General features: G+C 41.9%; 1 protein-coding gene across 1 annotated transcript; it reads right to left on the reverse strand.

The window, feature by feature from the left end:
* On the reverse strand, nucleotides 1–23,783 carry awd (nucleoside diphosphate kinase). Its single transcript, XM_080270535.1, has 3 exons — nucleotides 23,558–23,783; nucleotides 18,131–18,345; nucleotides 1–280 (listed from the first exon to the last, which is right to left on the reverse strand). Exons 1-3 carry the CDS (start codon nucleotides 23,741–23,743, stop codon nucleotides 163–165), a joined length of 519 nt encoding a protein of 172 aa, XP_080126661.1. The 5' UTR covers nucleotides 23,744–23,783; the 3' UTR covers nucleotides 1–162.
* Between the last annotated feature and the right edge of the window lie 429 nt (nucleotides 23,784–24,212).

Raw genomic sequence — 24,212 nt, forward strand, 5'->3', positions numbered from 1 at the left:
AAAACCAAATATCTTTATTACAAAGTAACACCTAAATCAGAGGAGTGTGAGCCTGGTGCGTGGGTGGTGATGAGGTAAGTGTGGTAGTACAGTGTCCCCTCCCCCCCACACCACCAGCACCATACCACCAAACTACACCCCTCCCCCTCCCCTCCGTGTCGCTTACTCGTAGATCCAGGTCTCATTGGCCTGAGTCCAGCTGAACAATTCCTCTGGCTTGAACCACAAAGCAATCTCCTTCTCAGCAGATTCAATGGAGTCGGAGCCGTGGATGATGTTCCTGTTAGAGGGAATATATAATTATACAATACTATACTCTGTCCACTTAAACTTGGTCATAAACTGCCATCTCCACATCTTGAAAGCATAGCTGTAACTGTAGAACATTGCACTTTATTCTGCTCAATTTAACGAATTAAAACCATCATCATGAATGCTGAGTTATAACAGAAAAAAAGTAGAATATAGTGTTACACCTTCTCCACTTCAACCTGGCTTAAAACTGCCATGTTTCTACCTTCAATCTTGAGTTGTATGAAGAATTCAGCACTAGCATATTGTATGGTGTTAATCACAAAGATGAACAACAGAAAAGATGCAGAGCTTTAGGTACAATATTGTCTTATTCTGCCACTGAAACAAAGGACAAAGTTACAGTGGATAGAGCATAGTGTATTAGCAGCAGTAATTGTTCCCTAGGCAGTCTGGCCGAACAGCCCCAAGTCCCTAAGGAAGGCCACAGCTGAGACCAGGCTTTCCTACAGAGCTCTCAAGGAGTGTATGTTGTGTTGTTAGAACAGGCCACTGTGTGCAATATAGTCTTCCATAATGTGCTTAATAGTATGGGATGCACTGTTGCATCCTGGACAGGCATCAGCAATGGAGTTATCCAGCCTCTTCTGATAACTCAAGAGGGCTGGATGATGCCCACATCTCAGCCTGGCTAGGTGGACCCTGTCCTCACGAGGGGGGGGGAAATTCAGAAGGGTGGATATCATGTCGTGCATGCAGCTGTGTGTTGTCTTTGAGTGACTGAATGGAGCGACGAGTGATTTCAGCACAGATATGCTTGTGGAAGCTGGTTTGAGAAGGTCATGGGGGTAGAGATGGCAGTATCTGTGTATGATATCATAGGCTGGGTGTTTTTTTGATATTCCTTGGTGTGTGGGGATGTGCTGCCATGTACTGTAGTGGATGGTGTGGGTTTGTGGATACTGTGGCAAGAATTTGTGTGCCTCTCATGTCTAGATGATCCTTGACTGAGGACTTTGGTTTCTTGGTGTAGGTGATCTGTAGGTGTAGTAAGTGTGCAGCCTGTGATTATTTTTAGACTCTACTTCAGTATGGTCTGTAGGATGTTGTAGTGTGTTTCAGTGAGGTTAGACGCCCATGCAGGGCTTCCACAGTTCATCAGTGAACATAGATATCGTTTGTATACTGTGGTGGTGGTTTCTTTGTTGTGTCCGATGTTGCATGGGCAAGTGACCTTGGGGAGCTTAGTCTTGGTGTTACTTTATTTTTAGTGTTTGTGATGTGTTGTTTAACCCTAATTCAGCAGCGTCGTCCGGGATTCCGAATTTAGGCCTACTTTGCGTTGTGGAGGAGATGCTCCAAGGCCTACGGCGCTCAGCTGCCATGACATTTGATTAAAAGGATGTAGCATTGTCTGTCATTTTTACACACTTTGTTTTATTTTTTTTTATAATGTTGTTTTAGTTAAATACATTTAGTTCATAGTTCCTAGAATTAAGATTAGCATCTAATTTCAGCGAATTTTTTAAAAAATAAACTGTACCATTCCTATATGTATATTTCTACCCCCAAAGTTGGTCCGGGATTCTGGACATCGCTGGTAGGCACGTGATGCTGACAACGCTAATATTCCAGGGTTAAATGACAATGATTTGCTATATGTTACATCAAGGATTTTGAGTGTGTACGCGTATGGTAGAGGAGTGTCATTTATGGTGAGGTGTGGCATGTGTATATGTTCTGCTGTTCTGTTTGTAAGGAGTTACTGTAGATTTGGGTGTGGCTATTTTGAGTCTGTTTGTGGAGAACCATTCGTGTAGTGTGTTGAGGTAAAGCTGGAGGATGTGTGTGCCTGTGTTTGCGTTTTGATGTGTACAGGTTAGTGTTAGGTCGTCTGCACAGGAAGCTATGTGTATTTGTGGTGTGTGGTGTGTGAGTTTGTTGTAAGTGTTGGGGCCAAAACAGATCCTTGAGGGACACCGTTTATGAAGTTTCTGACATTCGATGACTGACTGGCTAATGTTACATGGCACATCTGCCTGCTAAATAGTCTGCCAGCCATCTTTTTGGGTTATTGTGCATGTTTGTGTTGAACACTCTGTTCATGAGATTGTGGTGGGGGATGGCATCAATAGCTTTGCTAATGTCTAGTGTGACAGGAGTGTTCTGTGTGGTGGCCTAGCTGAATTGATGCCATCAAAAACTCTCTGTGTAAGGTCTGTATGAAAGTGTTTGTGGAATGCAGCAGCTTAAAACCATGTTGTGATGGGGCTAGGGGGATGTGAGGTGTTACTAATTGTAATACTATTCGTTCAGTGACTTCGGAGGGGATGCAGAGGGACGGTGTGAGGAAAGAAACGTGGGGTCTTTGTTGGGTCTGGGGATAGTGATGATAGTACCATGCTTCCAGATGTTGTGTATTATGTTGTATGAGTAGCTGTAGTTTGATATGTTGGTGAGTGCTTGTATGTCTTGTGGTCCAAGGTGTTTAAGGTGTATGCTGCTTATGTTGTCTGGTCCACAGGCAGATGAGTGCTTAAGGTTGCTAATGATGTGCTTCATCTGGTTGTAAGTGAAAGTTGCAAAGTCTGGGTCTGCAGGGAACTGTCTTTTGCGTCAGATGACATGTCGGTCGTCGCGATGGGGGTTTAGATGACTGATGTGTGAGGTGATTGATAAGAGTGTCTGCTTGTTGTTTGTTTGCGGGTATGGTGTCTGCTGTTGTGATGGGAGCACGTGGTTGTGTAGTGTTGCTGTTGAAGTGTGTGATGCTGTTTAGTGTTTTGTTGAGTTTGCTGGTGTTTGTTTTGAGATCAAGTGTTTGATGATAATTATTCCAATTTAGTATTTGCTGCTCTAATACTTTATTGTTTATCTGAGTGCTGAGTGCCTGTATTTGTTGTATTTGTCATACACAGCAAGGTGTTTACACAAATGCTCACCTATCCTAGAAAACAGTGATCAATTAATCTAAAATCTAAAATGGCTGTCTCAGCTCCCTTCACTATTGCACAGTTTTTAAACATTCTTGCAGCATGGCGGCTCTGTGGTAGAGCGCCTGACTCGAGACCGAAGTCGTGAGTTTGCGCTTCACCCAGGTAAGCTGCCTTGCCGGGAGAGGTAGCCCTCTCCTGTCACCTAGCTGGTTGTAGCAGCTGTGGATCAGTGGGATAGCACGCTCTGACCGAAGGGTCAGAGGTTCGAGTCCACCCAAAGGTCATTTGTAGACTTCAGGAAGGGCATCTGGTCATAAAGTGCTACACGCTCCAAAACTAAAAAGTCCTCTGCCCAGGGGCAACGCCGTAGCCCTTATCGAAAAATGTTACATGGCGTAAAAATAAAAAAATAAATAAAATAAAGTGAGAACTCGATTTATAGGATATTGCAAATTAGAAATCCTACAACCTTCATTTAACCTCATCACAACTACATATCCTTCTTGTCATACAGAACTGTCTCATGAAGGCCTGGTCAACATGGAAAATACATCATAGGAATGAAATGGTTAACATGTATAGGATAAAAATATATACATAACACTCGGCGAATGTTGGGTCTCCGTGTACCACCCCCAGTAGAAGCGTGGGCATGGGTTGCAACAAGAACCATTCACTCTAGGCATTATGTTACTTTAACCAAAAAAACTGAATCTTGGTCAGCATTCTGGCCGATTAATGCCATGTTAAACTGATGACTAAATACAGTCAGCCCTCAACAATCATGGATTTGATTTTCTGAATGTTAAAAAAAAAAAAATCAACATTTTTAGCAATCATGTGGTCACAACACAACTACAGGGGCTCACTTGGTAAGCTGCTGTACTCACGCAGTTTCAAGCGCTGGTCCCCCCCTGGGGTAGGGGGGTTTCAAGAATACTCCCCCAGTATCCCTGCTTGTCGTACGAGGCGACTAAAAGGGTTGGTGGTGGGTTAGTGCCCCACCCCGTAAAAAGAACTAACTAAAAAAGCAAATAAAGCGCCTCGGACCCGGACGGACCATACGTTGATGACTAAGGAACGGACAAAGGACATTCTGAGAGTAGGAACGTGGAATGTGAGAGGAGTGAATGATGAAGTGAAAGAGAGAGAGATTGTCCAGGTGCTTGAGGATGCAAAAGTGGATATATGTGGATTGACTGAAACTAAATGGAAAGGTGAAAGGATGAGAGAATGGGAATACGGTGTAGGTATATGTGCAGGAGTCAGTGAGAATGAGAGGGCAAGAGAGGGAGTATGTCTGATGATAAGCAAGAAGTGGAAGGAGAATATAAGAGAGTATGGAACAGTGGGTGCAAGGATTGTATGGGTGAGGATGAAAGTAGGTATACAAGCATGGGCGATTGTATGTGTGTATGCTCCAACAGAGGATCGAGTGGCAAGAGTGAAAGATGAGTTTTGGGCGAAAGTAGAAGCATGTATGGACAAGTTTGAGAGGAGCGAGAGAGTGCTGTTGATTGGAGACATGAATGGCTAAGTCGGGAATGTACGAGTGGATGGAGTGGTTGGTCAGTGGGGTGTGCCAGCGGAAGTAGATGGGAATGGTAGTGCTTTGGTGGACATCTGTGCTGGTAAGGGGTTGGCAATAGCCAACACCTACTTCTTTAAATCATAAGATGATCCACCGGTATACATGGAGAGTAATAAGGAGGATGGATGGTGAACTTGTTGAACGAAAGGCAATGATAGACTACGTGTGTGTGGATGAGCGAATGAGAAGACAAGTGTTGGATGCAAGGGTGTGGAGAGGGTGGGGGAATGGAGTCTCGGACCATCACTTAGTGATGGCCAAGATAGAGCTGCAAAGAAAGTGGTTGAGGAGGCGAAGGGGAAGACAGGAGGAAGCAGCTCCTGTGAGAAGAGTGGAGAAATTGCAAGATAGTGAGAGGAGGACAGAGTATAAGAGCATAGTGGAAGAAAGATTGGGAAGGTATGAGCTAGAGCAGATGGAAGGGGTGGAAGACGTATGTAAGATATTCACGGAAGAGATAAGCGCAGCGTGTGAGGTGGTTTGTGGAGTGAGGAGGAGATGCAAGGGTGTGCAAGGGACAGCATGGTGGAATGATGAGGTGAAAGCGAGCTGTGGAACAAAGAAGAAGGCATATGGTGAATGGTTGGCGAGTAGAGGTAGGGGAGAAGATGAGAGAGAGAAGAGAGGTATATGTGAGCAGGAGAAGGGAGGTTAAGAGACTGGTGAAGGAGAGTAAGAAGAAAGTGGATGAAGAGTTTGGGAGGAATCTGAGTGTGAAATGGAGGGAGAGTAAGAAATTGTTTTGGAAGGAGGTAAAGAAAGTAAGGCAGTGTGAAAGGGGAAATAGTAGGGGAGTGAAAGATAGGAATAATAGATTGTTGGTGGAGAAGAGAGAGAAATTGAGGAGATGGAAGGAGCACTTTGAGGATTTGTTGAATGTAGAGAGTGAGAGCAGTGTGAGTATAAGTGGTTGGGGAATGGCTGGGAGAAGAAGAGATGAGAGGAGGGAGGAAGAGATCAGTAGGTCGGAAGTAGTGGAAGCGATGAAGAAGATTAAGCTGGGAAAGGCCCCAGGAATTGATGGAGTGTGTGGTGAAATGCTTAGGTATGGGGGTGAGATTGTTGTGGAGTGGATATGGAAGTTGTGTAGATTGGCTTGGGAAGAGGGAAGGGTTCCAGAGGACTGGAAATCAGGTATAATTGTTCCTCTGTACAAAGGAAAAGGGAGAGAGAAGTATGTGGTAACCATAGGGGTATTTGCCTTCTTAGTGTGACTGGTAAAATATATGGTAGAATACTCATTGATAGGGTTAGGCATATGACAGAGGAGCTAGTTGGAGAAGAACAAGGGGGATTTAGGAAGGGAAAAGGGTGTGTAGATCAGATATTTGTTCTAAGATGTTTAGTGGAGAAGTATCTAGAGAAGGAAGGAAAGTGTACGCTGCCTTCATGGACTTGGAGAAAGCTTATGACAGAATAGATAGGAAAGGTATGTGGAAGGTATTAAGAATATATGGAGTGGAGGGGAAATTGTTGAGTGCTGTGAAGAGTATGTACGAGGGAGCTAGGGCTACGGTGCGAGTGGATGGTGAGCTGAGTGAGTTCTTTGATCTCAATGTGGGACTGAAACAGGGGTGTGTAATGTCTCCATGGCTGTTTAATATATATATGGATGGGGTCGTAAAGGAGGTACAAGGTAGGGCAGTGGATGTCGGGGTGGCCCTAATGAATGAGGGTGAGATCTGGAAGCTTCCGGTGTTGCTGTTTGCTGATGATACAGTATTGTTGAGTGAAGATGAATGGGAGTTGCAAGGTTTGGTGAATGAATTTGGGACAGTGTGTAGGAGGAGGAAGCTGAAAGTTAATGTAAACAAAAGTAAAGTTATGGTGTTTGAGAGGAATGAAGTCACAGAGTGTGCAGTGAGGTTGGATGGTGAGGATATGGAGAATGTGAGTGCATTCAAGTACTTGGGTAGTGTGATGAGTAAGGATGGAACTTTGGGGGATGAAGTACGTGAAAGGGTACAGCAGGGAAGGAAGGTTGTTGGCACACTGAAAGCAGTGATGAGAAATAGGGAGGTGAGTATGGAAGTTAAGAAGTCACTGCATGATGGTATTGTGATCCCTACCCTGACGTATGGAAGCGAGGCGTGGACCTTGCAAGAGGGGAACAAGTCAAGAGTGAGAGCAGTGGAAATGAGTTACTTGAGAGGAGCATGTGGAGTGACATGGAGGGACAGGTTGACGAATGAAGAAGTGAAGGAATGTTGTGGGGTAGATGTGGATGTGGTTGAAAAGATTAGGAGAAATACACTGAGGTGGTTTGGACATGTGGAGAGGATGGAGAATGAAAGACTGACTAAGAGGGTGTATGTAGGTGAGGTGGAGGGAGGGAGAGGGAGGGGTAGACCGAGGATGAGGTGGAGGGATGGAGTTGAGAGGTATATGAGGGAGGGGGGGGTGAGTTGGGGGGAGGGGAGTCAAATGGTGGGTGACAGAGTGACTTGGAGGCGTTTTGTCTGCGGCCACCCTTTGCGGGATTAGGGCGTCGGGCTATAGATAGATAGATAGATAGTTATTCATGGATTTTTCACAATTTGCGGCTAAGTTTGTAAAACATCCCACAAATATGGAGGGCCTACTGGACTGTGTTATCTACATATTCTTTTAACATTAAATTTTAATCAGTGCATTTCCTTTTCTTTTTACCCAAATCCATCTTCTGAAGATCAGAAACCATCTGATGTCAGTTTTCTCGATGCACCTAACTTTGGACACAGGCCATGATGCTCATCCCTGAGGTCTAGTAATCCAACTACTGCAAACTCAAAAAGGACTGATCCTCAGTCATCAAATGTCAACATCTGGTAATAACAGACTACCCACTGTGCATGTACTGAGATACACCAAAAGATATCATATCCACAGCTGGTGTTATGGTATTATCATGGGCATTTATGACATACCACTAGGGCCATATAAATAACCAATACGTGATACTAAATTCATATTCTCAGGCTGTCTCTGCAACAACCAGATTCAAACTCATGACTCCACAGCCCAGCCCAATGCTTTATCCACTGCACTACCACCTCCCCTGGTAAAACTACCATACTGATGATACTGAAAATATACCATGACCATCTTATTCAGCCATGGCATGATGGTATTAGCAGGGGAACTGGTGGATCTTGAGAAATAGCAGTAAAGACTAAATCTTCATCCTAAATAAGCTATTCCCTGGCCTCAACTAAGATACAGCACCCTTCTAATCAGTTGATCTCACACACACACACACACACACACACACACACACACACACACACACACACACACACACACACACACACACACACACACACACACACACACATTGAATACGAGGACTTAGCTACAAAATGTTTAGTAATGTGGATGGGCTGATGGTTCTCTCATCAAGAGCAGTGAAGTCAATAATGTACAGTGAGGTTGGATGAGGAGGAAATGGAAAATGTGAATGCGTTTAAGTACTTGGGTGGCGTGATGAGTAAGGATGGAAGTTTAGAGGGTTAGGTGCTTGAAAGTGTACTACAAGGAAGAAAGGCTGCTGGTTCCTTGAGAGCAGTGATAAGAAACAGGGAAGTGAGCATGGAAGTGAAAAAGCTACTACAGGACAGTATTGTGATACCAACTCTAACGTATGGAAGTGATGCTTGGACCTTGTTGGAGGGACAGAAGCCAGGAGTGAGAGCAGTGGAAACGAATTATTTGAGAGGAGCATGTGGAGTCACATGGAGAGACAGACTGACAAATGAGGAAGAGAAGGAGCGTTGTGGTGTGGATATGGATGTGATAGGAAGCGTTAGGAGAAATACACTGAGCTGGTTTGGCCATGTGGAGAGGATGGAGAGCGAGAGACTGACGAGGAGAGTGTATTGAGTAGGAGGGGGAGGCCAACGATGAGATGGAGGGATGGAGTGGAGAGGTATATGAAAGAGGGGGGTGTGAGCTGGGAGCAGGGCAATGAAATTGCAGGGGATAGGGCGACGTTGAGGCGATTTGTTTGTGGCCACCCCATACGGGAGTAAGGCGTCTGGCAATAGACAGACAGAACTTGAAGACTTTAATATTACAGAATGGAAGCTACATGTTTTATGTCTGAGCAAATGTCCAATTAACCAGTGATACTGATATAAATGTAATAAGCCAAAAGGATTACAATATGAGGAGGAAAGATGGAAAGAGCAAATGTGTAGAAAGAGTGATGATTAAGAGTGATAAAAAATTAAAAGTCTATCTATCTATTGCCAGACGCCCCAATCCCGTTTGGGGTGGCCACAAACAAATCGCCTCCATGTTGCCCTGTCCCCCGTCATTTCACTGCTCTGCTCCCAACTCACACCCCCCTCTCTCATACACCTCTCCATCCCATCCCTCAATCTCATCCCTCGGCCTCCCCCTCCCTCTTCCCCCCTCCACCTCACTCACATACACTCTCTTTGTCAGTCTTTCACCCTCCATCCTCTACACATGACCAAACCACCTCAGTGTATTCCTCCTAATGCTTCCTATCACATCCACACCACAACGTTCCCTTATATCCTCATTTGTCAGCCTGTCTCTCCATGTGACTCCACAGGCTTCTCTTAAATAACTCATTTCCACTGCTCTCACTCTTGACTTGTGTCCTTCCAGCAACGTCCAAGCTTCACTTCCACATGTTAGAGTTGGTATCACAATACTGTCATGTAGTAACTTTTTCACTTCCCTGTTTCTTATCACTGCTTTCAAGGAATCAGAAACCTTTCTTCCCTGCTGTACCCTTTCAAGCACTTCACCCTCCAAACCTTCATCCTTACTCATCACACTACCCAAGCACTTAAACTTACTTACATTTTCCAATTCCTCACCATCCGACCTCGCTGTACATTCACGGACTTCACCTCTCTCAAAGACCATCACTTTACTCTTCCCTAAATTCACCTTTAGATTCCGTTTCTTACACACACTCCCAAACTCATCCACCAAGCCTTGCAGCTCTCCTTCGTCTTCACTCAACAACACAGTACAGTATCATCTGCAAACAGTAGTACAGGGAGTTTCCAAACACTACCCTCTCTCACCAGGGCCACTCCAACATCCACTACCCTACCTTGTTCCTCTTTTATTACCCCATCCATGTACAGATTGAACAATCATGGAGACATGACACATCCCTGTTTCAACCCAACCTTCAAAGAGAAAAATTCACTCAGTTCACCATCCACACGCACTGCAGCCTTAGCACCATCATACATACTCTTCACAGCATTCAACAACTTCCCATCTACTCCATATATTCTTAATACTTTCCACAATCCTTGTCTATCCACCCTGTCATATGCTTTCTCCAAATCCATGAAAGCCACATACAACTTCTTTCCCTTCTCTAGACACTTTCCCACTAAAGATCTAAGAATGAATATCTGATCTACACAATCTCTTCCCTTCCTAAAGCCTCCCTGTTCTTCTCCAACTAATTCCTCTGTTGTTTCTCTAACTCTGTCAATAAGTATCCTACCATATACTTTTGCTTTTATACTAAGAAGACAGATGCCCTATGATTACCACACACTTCTTTTTCCGCTTTTCCTTTGTACAAGGGAATAATTATACCTGACTTCCAATCCTCTGGGACTCTACCTTCCTCCCAGGCCAATCTGCACATTTTCCACATCAATTCTACTACTATCTCTCCCCCATACTTCAGCATTTCACCACACACTCCATCAATTTCTGGGGCTTTCCCCGATTTAACTTTCTTCATTGTTTCCACAACTTCTATCCTACTGATTTCTTCCTGTCTTCTCACCTCCCTCCTTCTCACAGCCATTCCCCAGCCACTTATACTCGCATTACTTCCATTAATTAAAAGTGAAAAGGATAAATCTGGTTAAGTAGAAATATTGGGAATGGAACTTACAGAACATGGTGGGAAGCAAGATACAGCTGTGCTGCATATGCCTCCACAGACTAGGTCATGGAAGAGAGGAATATGGGCAGCTAGACAAGGAATCCCTACCTGTGCTCAAGATATTAACTGAACAGAGAAATAGACTGGTACTAACTGAACATTTTAATTATGAACGACTGACTGGGGAATCCTGAGGACAGACTAATGGACTTAGTAATGGAGAACATGTTCCTTACCATCATCATCCAATTCTGCACTGCCCCATGAGGAGTGTTGGAGCCTGGGGCTAGGAAAGTTGGTCCTGACATTTAAGATGAGAGTGACCACCCTCACTCATCCCTGAGTGGCATTACATGTGCAATAAACACCAACCATCCCTGGGATATAAACCTGAACAAGCTCAAACCAATTGGAGCGCCTTTATTTCCCAATAATCCACTAGGTGTCTTAACTTGGTTATATGGTTACCACCCAGCATGGTAAATGGTTTCCTGGTGTTCAGGAACCCATCTGGTTTGTCATTCAGTGTAGAGTCACCTGTAGATAGAAGGAAGAGGAAAGAATGAAGGAAAGAAAAAAAGTGGAAGGAAGAAAAGAAGGAAGGAAAAGAAGAATGGCAGGCACCCAAGAGCAGCACTACACTGAGTAAGCGGATGGTAAGTGCCCCCACCTACCACAAGGGAACATGATGTTCCAAAGAAAATACAAGATCTAAAAGGGATGATGTACCTAAGACTAGATAACCTTTACATGAGACTTTACAGAATATATAGTGCTACTGCCCTCCTGTAAAGTGGCCAATTGGTTATTGCTGAAATGAAGGTACTAGGCAAATGCTTAAGAAAAAGAAGAAGCATATCAACAGGACAAACAATTAGGACTATGAGAAAGAAGATTCTGATTCCCCATGGCATCACTTTGGGAACACTGACTGCAGTGGAATGGAGAGGGCAAAAATTATCCATCCATCATCCAATCCTACATTGCCCCATGAGGAGCGTAGGAGCCTGGGGCTAGGCAGTTGGTCTCGACATTTAAGATGAGAGTGACCAGCCTCACTCATCCCTGAGTGGTATTACATGAGCAATCATCCCCAACCACCCCTTGGATATAAACCTTCACCAACTCAATTCGATTGGAGTGCAATAATTACCCACTAAACCACCAAGTGCCAAAATATGGTTATATCGTTACCACCCAACAAAGTAAATGGTTCCCTGGTGTACAGGAAACTATTTGGCTTGTCATTCAGCGTAGAGTCACCCACAGGCAGAAGGAAAAGGAAAGAATGAAGGAAAGAAAGACTGAAGAGGGAGTGTAAAGTCACCTGTAGGCAGAAGGACAAGGATAGAATGAAGGAAAGAAAGACAGAAGAGGATGGAAGAGAGGAAAGGGCAGAAATCATTCATGAGAAATAAGTAATCTTTCTGGAAGTACCATATACAGGAAAAGCGTCGGTAACCATGTCCCAAAATTCTCTGCAAGAATGGGGGAGGGGGGATAGTAATAGGTGTAGGGAGGTATATGACCAAAAAGGCAGCACAGAACAAAGTATGATGATGTATGAAAGAGCCTGGAGAAAGGATGAAGTGGCAAACATTGAATATGCAAAAAGGAGAGGAAGAAATAGGAAAAGGCTATTGTAAGAAAAAGTAAGAATGTACCAACACTGTTCTACAGGTTTGCTAACAATAAAGAAGAAAATAAGAGTCAGTAAACTGAGAGATGATGAAGTAATTAATGAGCATGACTCCAATATGTGTGACATGGTGACTGATAGACTGTAGTGGTATTTGTAATATAGTGTACTACATCTGAGTGTTAGATACTGTACAAGAAATGGCGGCTGGGTAGAATCCATCTGCCTGGACTTGAAGAACGCATCTGACAGTGCCACACAGATTATTAATTAATCTATCCATCTACCTATTGCCAGACAAATTAATCCCATAAGAGGTGACCACAAGCAAATCGCCTCCATGTCGCCCTGTCCCCTGCCATTTCACTGCCCTGCTCCCAGCTCACAACCCTCTCTCTCATAATCCTCTCCATTCCACCTCTCCATCTCATCCTTGCCCTCCCCCTCTCCACCTCACTCAGTCTCTTGCTCTCCATCCTCTCCACATGGCCAAACCACCTCAGTGTGTTTCTCCTACCGCTTTCTATCACATCCACATCCACACTACAGCGCTTCTCCATTTCCTCATTTGTCAGTCTGTCTCTCCATGTGACTCCTCATGCTCCTCTCACTCTTGACTTGTGTACTGCATGGGAATGTGCTGAAATGGATGGAAAGTTATTTGGTGGGAAGACAAATGAGAAAAGTTATAAGAGAAGTTATCCCAATGGAGAGAGAAAACTAGTGGAGTGTTCCAAGGTTCTGTGTTGGTCCCAATCACATTCCTGACATATGTAAATGACATGTCCGAAGGGTTGAGTTGTTATGAGTTTATCTGCAGCATTATGCAAAATTTATTAAGCAGATGAAAGGGATAGACTGTTTCATGGAAAAGGTAAAGGATCTGGATAAGCACTAATTGGAATCAAACTTGGGAAATAGATTTTGATGCTTATAAAAAGTCATGCTTTAGACCGGGAGTGAGTGAGTGGCAAGAGGCCACCGTACAGTACGCATTCAAATGGGAGAAGAGATAAGGCAAAGAAATGGACCATGATGTGACTATACAGGATGACCTATCACCATAAAAACAACCATGATTACTGATGGACGTTACGGTTTACTGACAAATATAAGTGCCTTTTAGTTATAAGGATGAAGAGTGTATAAGCCCAATATTAGAATATGCAGCAATGATCTGGTCAACCCACTTAAAAAAAAAAAAAAATAAAAAATAAAAAAAAAAAATAATAATAAAATAAATAAACTGGAGAAATACAAAGGATAGCCACAAAAATGATACTGAGCTTGAGAGACTTGCCTTACAAGAAGAGACTACAAAAATTGAATGTATCAACCCTGAGAGAGAGGAGGGAGAGGAGAGTTGATCACAATGCTTAATGGAGCAGGGGGAATAGAGTGAGTGGGTTGAGGGAACCTCTTTGTGAGATAAGGGAAGAACAAGAGATCAAATTCAAACTGAGAGTTGATTCCTGAGATGTAAAAGAAATTTGTTTTTTGAAGTACAGCTAAAGACACTTAGAATAATTTAGAAGAGGAGGTGGTACAAGCAAGGAGAACATCCAGGAATTTAAATCTAGACATGATAAAAAGACTTCACACATAAATGACACAGGACAACAGTAGTGTAGCACAAATTACCAGTACATAGTCTATAATTATGTAAATACACTAGTTTGTCATGAACTGGGCAAACTTGGGCAGCCTGGACATTGTTACTCCTCACCCTGCCTTAGGGTGGGAAAGGAGGTCCAGATGATGATGATGATCACTAGTGCCAAATGCAACATGCAATAAAAAAATCCAAAGACACCCCAGCAAAGCATTATCATATATATATATATGGATTTTGAACTGATACTTGAACCCAAGTAGAAACAGACATTATGCATGTCTTACAACATAAATAAGCTACCCAAGTAGAAACAGACATTATGCATGTCTTACAACATAAATAAGCTTGATATACAGTAAGACTACTTCGCTCTAACATCTAGTCATCCTACAACAATGCTGTTACCCTGACATGCAACGAATCTCCAGCTCATATCAAGCATTATTACACTTTCATCTTATATTCTGAAAAACTATACAGAAATCAGGATTCGTTGTCAGTTTGAATTTTTGACATACTGTACTTGAAGTTATGCTGTGACCACTATCCAATCTAACCTAAAATACACAAGTAGATTCCATTGTACGTCAATGAAAAATAATGAACTGATGCTGAATACTGTGGTGGCATGTTATCGTCATGTATGTTTATATGGAACACACTTAACTTTAACAAAAGGCAACCTCAAGTCTACTTCCAAATAGACTAGGAGCCCCCACAAACTGGAAAAGATGCCACTGCTCGCCAGATAACTTAATGTAAAATGCAAAAGTGTGGTCAACTTGAATTACCTTCTATTATACAGTTTTTTTGCTACTTTACTGAAAATAGGATATTTACTGATTTATCTACATATAATACTGGAGAAAAAATGGTTTATTTATCAAAATGTAACATAAATGGAAGATTGTCATTTGCATCTATCTCAGTTTAGGAACAGTCTACATGTGATTATTAACCTGTGGATTGTGAGCCACAGCTCAGGCTGGGTAGCATGGCATTGAGAGCCACAGCTCAGACTGTGCTGGCCGTGCATCACCACTAATTACTCCACCCCTACACAAACTTACACATGGTGCTATGCAAAGATGGAGAGAGAGAGAGAGATTGTTTTTTGCACCAGATGATGCCCTGGATGTTTATCTACAAGTTTATAATAAACAAAAAACTAAGAAAAAAAAAAAACTTTTTTCTCCATTTTTTGTGCTGAACGGAGTGGGATAAAAAAAAGGTAATTGCACAATCCATGGGTTAATATGTTACCTGAGTATTGATTACTATTATGTTTTTAGGTGTTGGATGTACATTTGCAATGAAAAATGGTAAATGGGTACAATGAAATTGTATATTACATAAAAAATGAAGGACGTATGATACATCAACAATCGAGGATCGTATGAACCCACTGAGCTCTATCATGTGGAGAGGCTTTCTCATGGGTACTTTGGAGTGAATCATGGATCAATGTGCTTTAGCAGATGTGGAAAAATGAACTGCAGCACAAATGTGATGTTTTCTCAGAGCAAGAGGAATACCTTGCCTTTTAAAATTTTGGTTGCTGATCTCAGCCCCATGCGATTTCGGACATACAATACTGTACAGTACTTATTATTATTAAGCGTATAATGGATAGAATAATGTCAATATTTGCCAAATGAAAGATTACAATCTTTGGAAACTGTATGATAAATTTTCCCAACAACTGAGATTCATAACACTTGGTAAAAAAAAGTGCTGAATGCAAACACACCCAACAAGTTTTCATGGCTTCTTGTAAACTCTATGAAGAAATTTTCACAGTAAATCTTATGTAGAGCATCAGTTAAATATATAAGATGAATATAATACTGGTATAATGCTTTATGGATGAGTAATAATCTGTACAGAATTTTTTAAAAAGATACACCAGCTCCAAGTGGGTAGTGACCACATGCTATGTAGTGATTCGGCAAACACTGGCAACTTTCAGGGGTTTGTAGGGGCTCCTTCTCTTTATAACATCATCACAGCCAAGCGAGATGAACTACATGTACATATCACCTCTTCCTTACCAGTTTATTTTGCATACTACACTAAAATTCTCTTCATTATTACATATATGTCCATCCATCCATCATCCAATCCTGTGTTGCCCCATGAGGAGTGTAGGAGCCCGGGGCTAAACAAGTTGGTCCCGACATTTAAGATGAGAGTGAATGGTACTTATATAAAACAATATTACAAAAAGTCCGCATTAACAAAAACAATGAATTAGAAAGTGCATAATGATGCCCAAATCACAAACCTTAAATCACAAAGTGAAGTGAATTTTTGTTTTTTCATCATGGAATGCCTGTGGTTAATATGTTCAGTCAGCCTGCATCACACACTGGTACTACAGAATGCGGTCAACAACCACACTGGAAGGCCAAATACATTCCACCATTGTCAAGTATAGCATGCCCTCGTCTTACAACTGGAAGGTGTTTCTAAAAACAGACTGTATAGTGAATTTAGCATTTGCATTGATGGAGTGTGTGGTGAAATGCTGAAGCATGGGAGAGAGATAGTAGCAGAATGGATGTGGAAGATGTGCAGATTGGCCTGGGAGGAAGGTAGAGTCCTGGAGGATTGGAAGTCAGGTATAATTATTCCCTTGAACAAAGGAAAAGGGGGAAAAAGAAGTGTGTGGTAATCATACGGGCATTTGTCTTCTTAGTATAATAGGAAAAGTGTATGGTAGGATGCTAATTGACAGAGTTAGAGAAAGAACAGAGGAATTAGTTGGAGAACACGGAGGCTTTAGGAAGGGAAGAGGTTGTGTAGATCAGATATTCATTCTTAGATCTTTAATGGAAAAGTTTCTAGAGAAGGGAAAGAAGTTGTATGCGGCTTTCATGGATTTGGAGAAAGCATATGACAGGGTGGATAGACAAGGATTGTGGAAAGTATTAAGAATATATGGAGTAGATGGAAAGTTGTTGAATGATGTGAAGAGTATGTATGATGGTGCTAAGGCTGCAGTGCATGTGGATGGTGAATTAAGTGAATTTTTCTCTTTGGAGGTTGGGTTGAAACAGGGATGTGTCATGTCTCCATGATTGTTCAATCTGTTCATGGATGGGATAATAAAAGAGGTACAAGGTAGGGTAGTGGATGTTGGAGTGGCCCTGGTGAGAGAGGATAGTGTTTGGAAACTCCCTGTACTGTTGTTTGCAGATGATACTGTGTTGTTGAGTGAAGACGAGGGGGAGCTGCAAGGCTTGGTGGATGAGTTTGGGAGAGTAAGAAACGGAATCTAAAGGTGAATGTAGAGAAGAGTAAAGTGATGGTCTTTGAGAGAGGTGAAGTCAGTGAATGTACAGCGAGGTTGGATGGTAAGGAATTGGAAAATGTGAGTACGTTTAAGTACTTGGGTAGTGTGATGAGTAAGGATGGAGGTTTGGAGGGTGAAGTGCTTGAAAGGGTACAGCAGGGAAGAAAAGTTGCTGGTTCTTTGAAAGCAGTGATAAGAAACAGGGAAGTGAGCATGGAAGTGAAAAAGTTACTACATGACAGTATTGTGATACCAACCCTAACGTATGGAAGTGAAGCTTGGACGTTGTTGGAAGGACGCAAGTCAACAGTAAGAGCAGTGCAAATGAGTTATTTAAGAGGAGCCTGTGGAGAGACAGGCTGATGAACGAGGATATAAAGAAGCGTTGTGGTGTGGATGTGGATGTGATAGGAAGCGTTATGAGGAACATACTGAGGTGGTTTAGACATGTGGAGAGGATGGAGAGTGAAAGACTGACGAAGAGAGTGTATGTGAGTGAGGTGGAGGGGGGAAGAGGGAGGGGGAGGCCGAGGATGAGATGAAGGGATGGGGTGGAGAGGTATATGAGAGAGGGGGGGTGTGAGTTGGGAGCAGGGCAGTGAAATGGCGGGGGGACAGGGTGACATGGAGGCGATTTGTTTGTGGCCACCCCAAATGGGATTGAGGCGTCTGGCAATAGACAGATAGATAAGTGATAAAGCAACTGCATAATGAGAAATTAGGCACTGTAGCAATAAAAAAAAAGGCACTACAATGATAAGACTGTATAAGCAATCAATCATAAAATGCAGGTCTACTTAAAATGTCATCATCAAAAGTTTGGGTCTATGTCCCACTTTGCTAATTCAGGTTTAAGCATACCTGTACAACCCTAAGTCTCCAAAGCCACCTATAATATGACCTGCAATCAAAACAGAACATGACACTCACCGGCCAACCTCAATACAGAAGTCTCCCCTGATGGTGCCAGGCTTAGAGTCAGCAGGCCTGGTTTCACCCATCATGGTGCGTGCGGTCTTGACGATACCGGTGCCCTCCCAGCACATGGCCACCAGGGGACCCGATGACATGTACTTACACAAGCCAGGGTAGAATGGCTTGTCAGCCAGGTCAGCATAATGCTTCTTCAGGTGATCTTCACTGGCCTGCAAGGAGGAGAGTGATATTCTGATAAGCATATTAACCAAATTTTTCCACAGCTGTAGCAACTTAGATGTATCATGCTATTTACTGTAAATTCCTGTGCACTTTACAAAAATGGTAACTCAAATGATACAGTACTACATGGGTTAAAGGGATCAAGTGAGGCCTGGCTGTATTGCAATGAATGAAAATTTTAAATGAATTCCAAAATCTTATTGTAAAAAAATCTGATTTAAATGACAAATGTCTAAACATAGAGTATGCTGTGGCTTGTTACTTCCCCCCCACCCCCTTTTAATTGTCATGTTTATTTCATTCTGCTACAGTGGTCTCTCAGCTTGAACAAATTAGAAAGGACTTTGAATAATGAACTCAATACATCTTGCTCTACTCTGGGTATCACCAGATTATATTTCAGCACGGGAGAGACCTCTTGTAAAGATTAATCAAAACATTCAACAAAAAATTATAGAAGTATAATAAGCTCTCATTATAAGTTGACCTCTATTTATTATTTTTTTACTTTATGAACTGTATTTAAAGTTTCCTGCTACCTATGAAACTAAGGTATATGTTAATGAGACATGGGGCCACCTCTCTCTCTCACACACACACACACACACACAAAACAATAATAATCATAATAATATAACAAAAAATAAATATAAATATATCAACACTTTGGACTGTTTAAGAGATATTATGCAGGCATAAAAAAAAAAGGGCATTTTAGAGTGTGGGGCCAATCCATTAATCAAGTTAAATTACTGTACTTTTATCACAGATGAGGTCTGATTTGTGCCAAAATGGTGACTACAGGAATGGTGCCACTGCAAATTTAAATTTAATCTGTACGAGCGAAGCTCTCAGAACCTGAAGCAGCTCAGAAAGGCTGCGACATTAATAATAATACTGTACGGTAATAATGATTTGAAAAAAGTAGTCCCATATCTCTGTAACAACTACCAGAACTGATTACCAGTCTCCAAGTTACATTATCTGAGAAAAGAACCTTTACCTTAGTGATACTGTATTGCACAATATTTACACTACTGATCAAAAACTATATACATATATATCATTAAGATATGATTGTAAGTTCTCTCAGTATCACCCCTAGTATGAAGTGTAGGCGTGAGTTGCAACGAGAACTAATCACTCTAGGCATTAAGAACATATAACCACAACACTGAACAGTCAGCATTTTGGCCGATAAATGCCATACTTCTATTCAAATTACATCTTAACTAAAGCTGTTGTCACCCTAGATTCATCTGAACATAAACCAGGTGAACTACAGACAGTCAAACATCCTCCGTTTGAGGGAGATAGTGAAAGTTCCAAGGGATGTTTGTATAACTGGGCAGCTGTAATGCTTGCAAACAGCAAGTTTTGAATTTAGGAACCCAACTTGTGACATTATTGCCATGATAAAGCAACCCAATTTGTAATGACATTACTGTCACACCAACCTTTACATACCTGATCAACTAATAACCTGAACAATACTTTTGTCAGCTAAAAAGGCTCATTATTAACTACTACTTTTATTGTTGCATATTACACCTCAGTTAGGTTGTAACTGGTGGCAACCATCAACCTTTCACTCGATGGAGTGCTGCATACTCCTTCCGTCACCTCTGTCATTCATTTTCTGTGTCTGCCCTCCTCTCTTCCTATTTCTCTCATCCTTTCTGTCACTTTCATTACTCCTCTCCACTTCAGGTGGTTATGTATTGAATGACAAGCCTAATGACTTCCTAAAACCCTGGAAACCATTTACAGTGTTGGGTGGTCACCACCTAACCGAATGATGTGGAGCCTACTATGGATTGGTGCCCCTGTTTAACTGGGCATAGACATAAATACGACATCAACCCAGTAACTACACTGCCTTATCGTGGCACAGCACTGTCCACCACAAGGGAACATCAGCGCACAGGACGATCCTAAAAGGGTGGTAGCTTGCCTGTACTGTTTGCTTGGCCAAACAGACCAGGGTTACTCAACACCATCATCGCCTCAGTGTTTTAAGTAATTTTGCTATGGTCACAATGCACAAAGAAAATACTGTACTGGTAATATACAGTACATTATAATGTACCAATGAGGAATATATGTTAGCAACTTCAATGATGAACCTGTAACTGTAAATGTTTAGACAAAAAATGAAGCTCGTGTACTGAAAAAACTAATGCCTTGAAATTGACAATGTGCAGTACCTTAAAGTGCATTCCTGCCATTGTCACAGAGTTACATTCAGATTTGAACTTTTCAAGCTTATGGTGCTCAACCTTCTTTAAACCTTAGGCTGTACCACACCCAACAGAGAGGATATCTATGGTCAATGATTTGGGAAAAGTGACCTTTTTCCACTCAAAAAATTTCTTACAATACTAATTATACACTTAAATTATATGCAAGTTTCAATGAAGTAAGAGAATAACTTTTTTGCTTGATTAAATGTGTAGAGACTGAATGCATGCTTCAATCTGCACCTCCCATATTCTCCCTCTCCTCATTTATTTTGAAATTTCTGTAACATTTTGATTGCTCTGGTGTGATTATGATATATCAGTCCTACTCCCACTAAAAAATATGTTGTTTAGGACTCACACAGGATGAGAGGAGACAAAGCAGAACCACCAACTGGCTGGAGAAATGTGTCGCACATCCACTGCCTCACTATTCACCTCTTTGGATTTAACGAAAAGGGTACGTGTGAGCGAGTCCGAAGATGGGGGGAGGAACGGTGGATAGATATGGTTAACGACTGCATGAAAGAGGTACAGAAGCTAAAGAGCCTAGGGAACTAACAAAGAATTGAGGTTAGCAGGTGGATTTTGTACAGGAGTGTATGATAAGGGTTTGGGATCACTTTTTCATTTTTATTAACTGGAACACTCACTGGCTTGACTCTTCCCTGATAGGTAAGTATATACGGTATACTGTATACTGTATGAAGCTATATGTGGACAACTGTACCTAATAGGAGAAGCCATGATTCCGAGGGCTTGAATGATAATGTGTATAGTTCATTACACTGGACAATCCACTGATTAGTTATCTCACTACTGTACTGTATTCTCTCTTGGCTTTCTGTACCCTACCTCACCCCTACTGTATTCTCTCCTCCTGGCTTTCTGTACCCTACCTCACCCCTACTAAGGATAGGAAATACTTGAGAGGTATACTTATCGGTTTTCTGCCCATACTGCTTTTTCCCACGAAACTTAGGTTTATCAGATGGATTTTGATGTGATTCATTCGATTTTGAGCATCATTTCTGTCGGAAATAACCAGATTTTGATATGACCCCCCCCCAACCCCCTGCAATAATGGGGGATCTTTGGGGAATCGGGGGTTTTAGGGAGGGGAGAAACAGAAAATGGTCATTTCCGACAGAAATGAAGCTGAAAATCGAATGAATCATACCAAAATCCATCGGAAAAACCTAGGTTTCGTGGGTAAAATTCGAAGCTCAAACTTATCCTAACCTAAAACCTAACCTAACCAAACCTAATCCAACCTAACCTAACCAAACCTAATCCAACCCAACCAAACCCAAACCAAAGTAACCTACTATTCTAACAATACATCATCTTTCCTTACTCATCAGATAGGGACACTGAACATGTAGGGGCAATACACCGTGGGACCTAAGAAATTCGATGCATGAATCGTTGTTTTCAAAACACCCTTGAAAAATGCGCCCGGGAACCGAGGGACACCTGCTGCACTGTACCGCAATTTCTACTCTGATTTTGAAATGAAAGCGGGAGGTAGTGGAGGGAGCAGCGCAAACACTGATTGGCTGTAGGTGATGGCTGTGATTGGCTTGCTTCTCGCCAGTGTTGAGAGCTCAGTTTGAACCAAATTTCGTTGAGCTAGCAAGTCATCCTAGCTGGGTTGGAAGGGGGAGGGTGGGATGAGGACACCCAAATATTATTGTATCTTCCTTAAAACCAATTTGCAATGGAAGTGTATAAGGAAAATGTTGATGAACTTGAAGAGATGATTACGTAGAACATAATAAAATTCACGGGAATGATTATGGGCAGAAAACCGATATTATCCGTTAAACATTCACTGGTATAATACATTAGCTGTACAGTTTTAGGTATATGTCTATCAATCAAATTCACAGACAGAGTTTGGATGTTCAATTTGGCATGTTAATAGCCTAAGGTTAGGGGCAGTTACTGTTCTATGAAGGTTCCACTTCTCCACAACATGGTCGAAAAAAGAATAATTTCAGTGTTGGACCTGAATTTTGTAGCAGATGGGTACTGATGTAGCTTAAAACTGCACAAAATAAATGGTGGGCATAATTACAGCCTTTGTTAGTTGGGTGTCATTCCAGAATACCAGAAAATGTATGCAGTAAAGCCTACTTCAGATGAGGGCAGAATCCATAGCAAGCCATTAATTTCACATAATTTAATAAATAAAACAAAATACGCATTGCATCCAGCATATAAACCATCATCTCAAGGTCTGGGCTATCAGTAACAGCATCACTCCTCTCACTCCATCACTGTCACGTCAATGTCACCTCATGCATCTTCATCCATCCTCACCATTTCACACAATCTATAACCCCATTACACATTAACCTTAAAATACGCCACGATATATAAAACACAATGAAAGTTACTGATTATTTCACTTTTATCCAGCCACAAAGAAAAAAAGTCAACACGGTTTAAATGTCACCGGCGTCCCTTCCCCTCCCCCCCCTGCTCAACCACCTTACTCCTTTAATCTCCTCGCCGGCTTCAGCTTTAATATTACTTTCTCAGTATTACTGCTCTCTATAACTTACTATAAATCGCAGCAATCTGTGGTCTTGAATGTTTAAATATCTGTGTAATATTACGTAACTACTAGCTTAGGTACTATGCCTGGCTGTTAATTTCCAATAATCTAAGAATATTTTACGTATGTAATTACCATACGGTGCCCACACATTATTGTGCAAAGGAAAATGACGTAATTATGTACTTTAACATGAATTACAAGCAAATGTGTGGCCACACGAGGCGCTTTGATACAAACTAGTACTATCGCACAGTACTTCCGTATTGAACAGGAATAAATTAGGAGGTCATGAGAGTAATTATGCATGATGTAAAGAGGGGGAAGAACGTAATTACATTCTAAAATATGAAGTGAGGACTTAATATGGAGGATACAAGAGCCGCCATGCCTGACCTGCATAAACTTCATGCCGACCATCTTGAACCCCTTGGCCTCGAACCTCTTGGTGATCTCGCCGATGAGGCCGCGCTGGACACCATCGGGCTTCACGGCGATGAAGGTGCGTTCCCGAACCATGACTGACAGCGGAGTGAGGAATTGTGCGACTACAGAGAGGAGGGACGTCAGGCACACCAGCATCAGCAGCCACCGACCGGGCAGGGACTGATGCCGGGACCTTTTCTCATTCACCTTCCGCCATTAACACCGGCCTTCGCCACATTCTCAATTACTTACTGTTTTATCTTTCTCTGCAACTCATATAGCCCTAATACAAAGGCTTCAACAGCTTTTAATTTAAAAAAAAAAGTAGAACGGACCTTCGATGTTGTTGAAATGTTTGTTTTCTTTAAATATAGAAATTTTTTTTATTCCCGACTGGAAACATCCTTTAATTCATTAATCATTAAATGGTCGATAAATGCTTGTTGATTTTGTATTAGAGACCGTTATAAGGAAAAAAAAGAGTAGAGATTATTGGTGTTCAGCTTTAAAATGGAGGCACACGGCATAATCTTCAATCAAAATCATAGAAATTTTAATACATTTATGCATGACCACCATCAACCATTGCTTTATGTATGGAGTAGTGTACTATTAGTTTCGCTAC

The sequence above is a fragment of the Coenobita brevimanus genome, chromosome 41, assembly GCF_032717465.1.
Source record: "Coenobita brevimanus isolate Jiangsu-jjx chromosome 41, ASM3271746v2, whole genome shotgun sequence".
Lineage (NCBI taxonomy): Eukaryota > Metazoa > Arthropoda > Malacostraca > Decapoda > Coenobitidae > Coenobita > Coenobita brevimanus.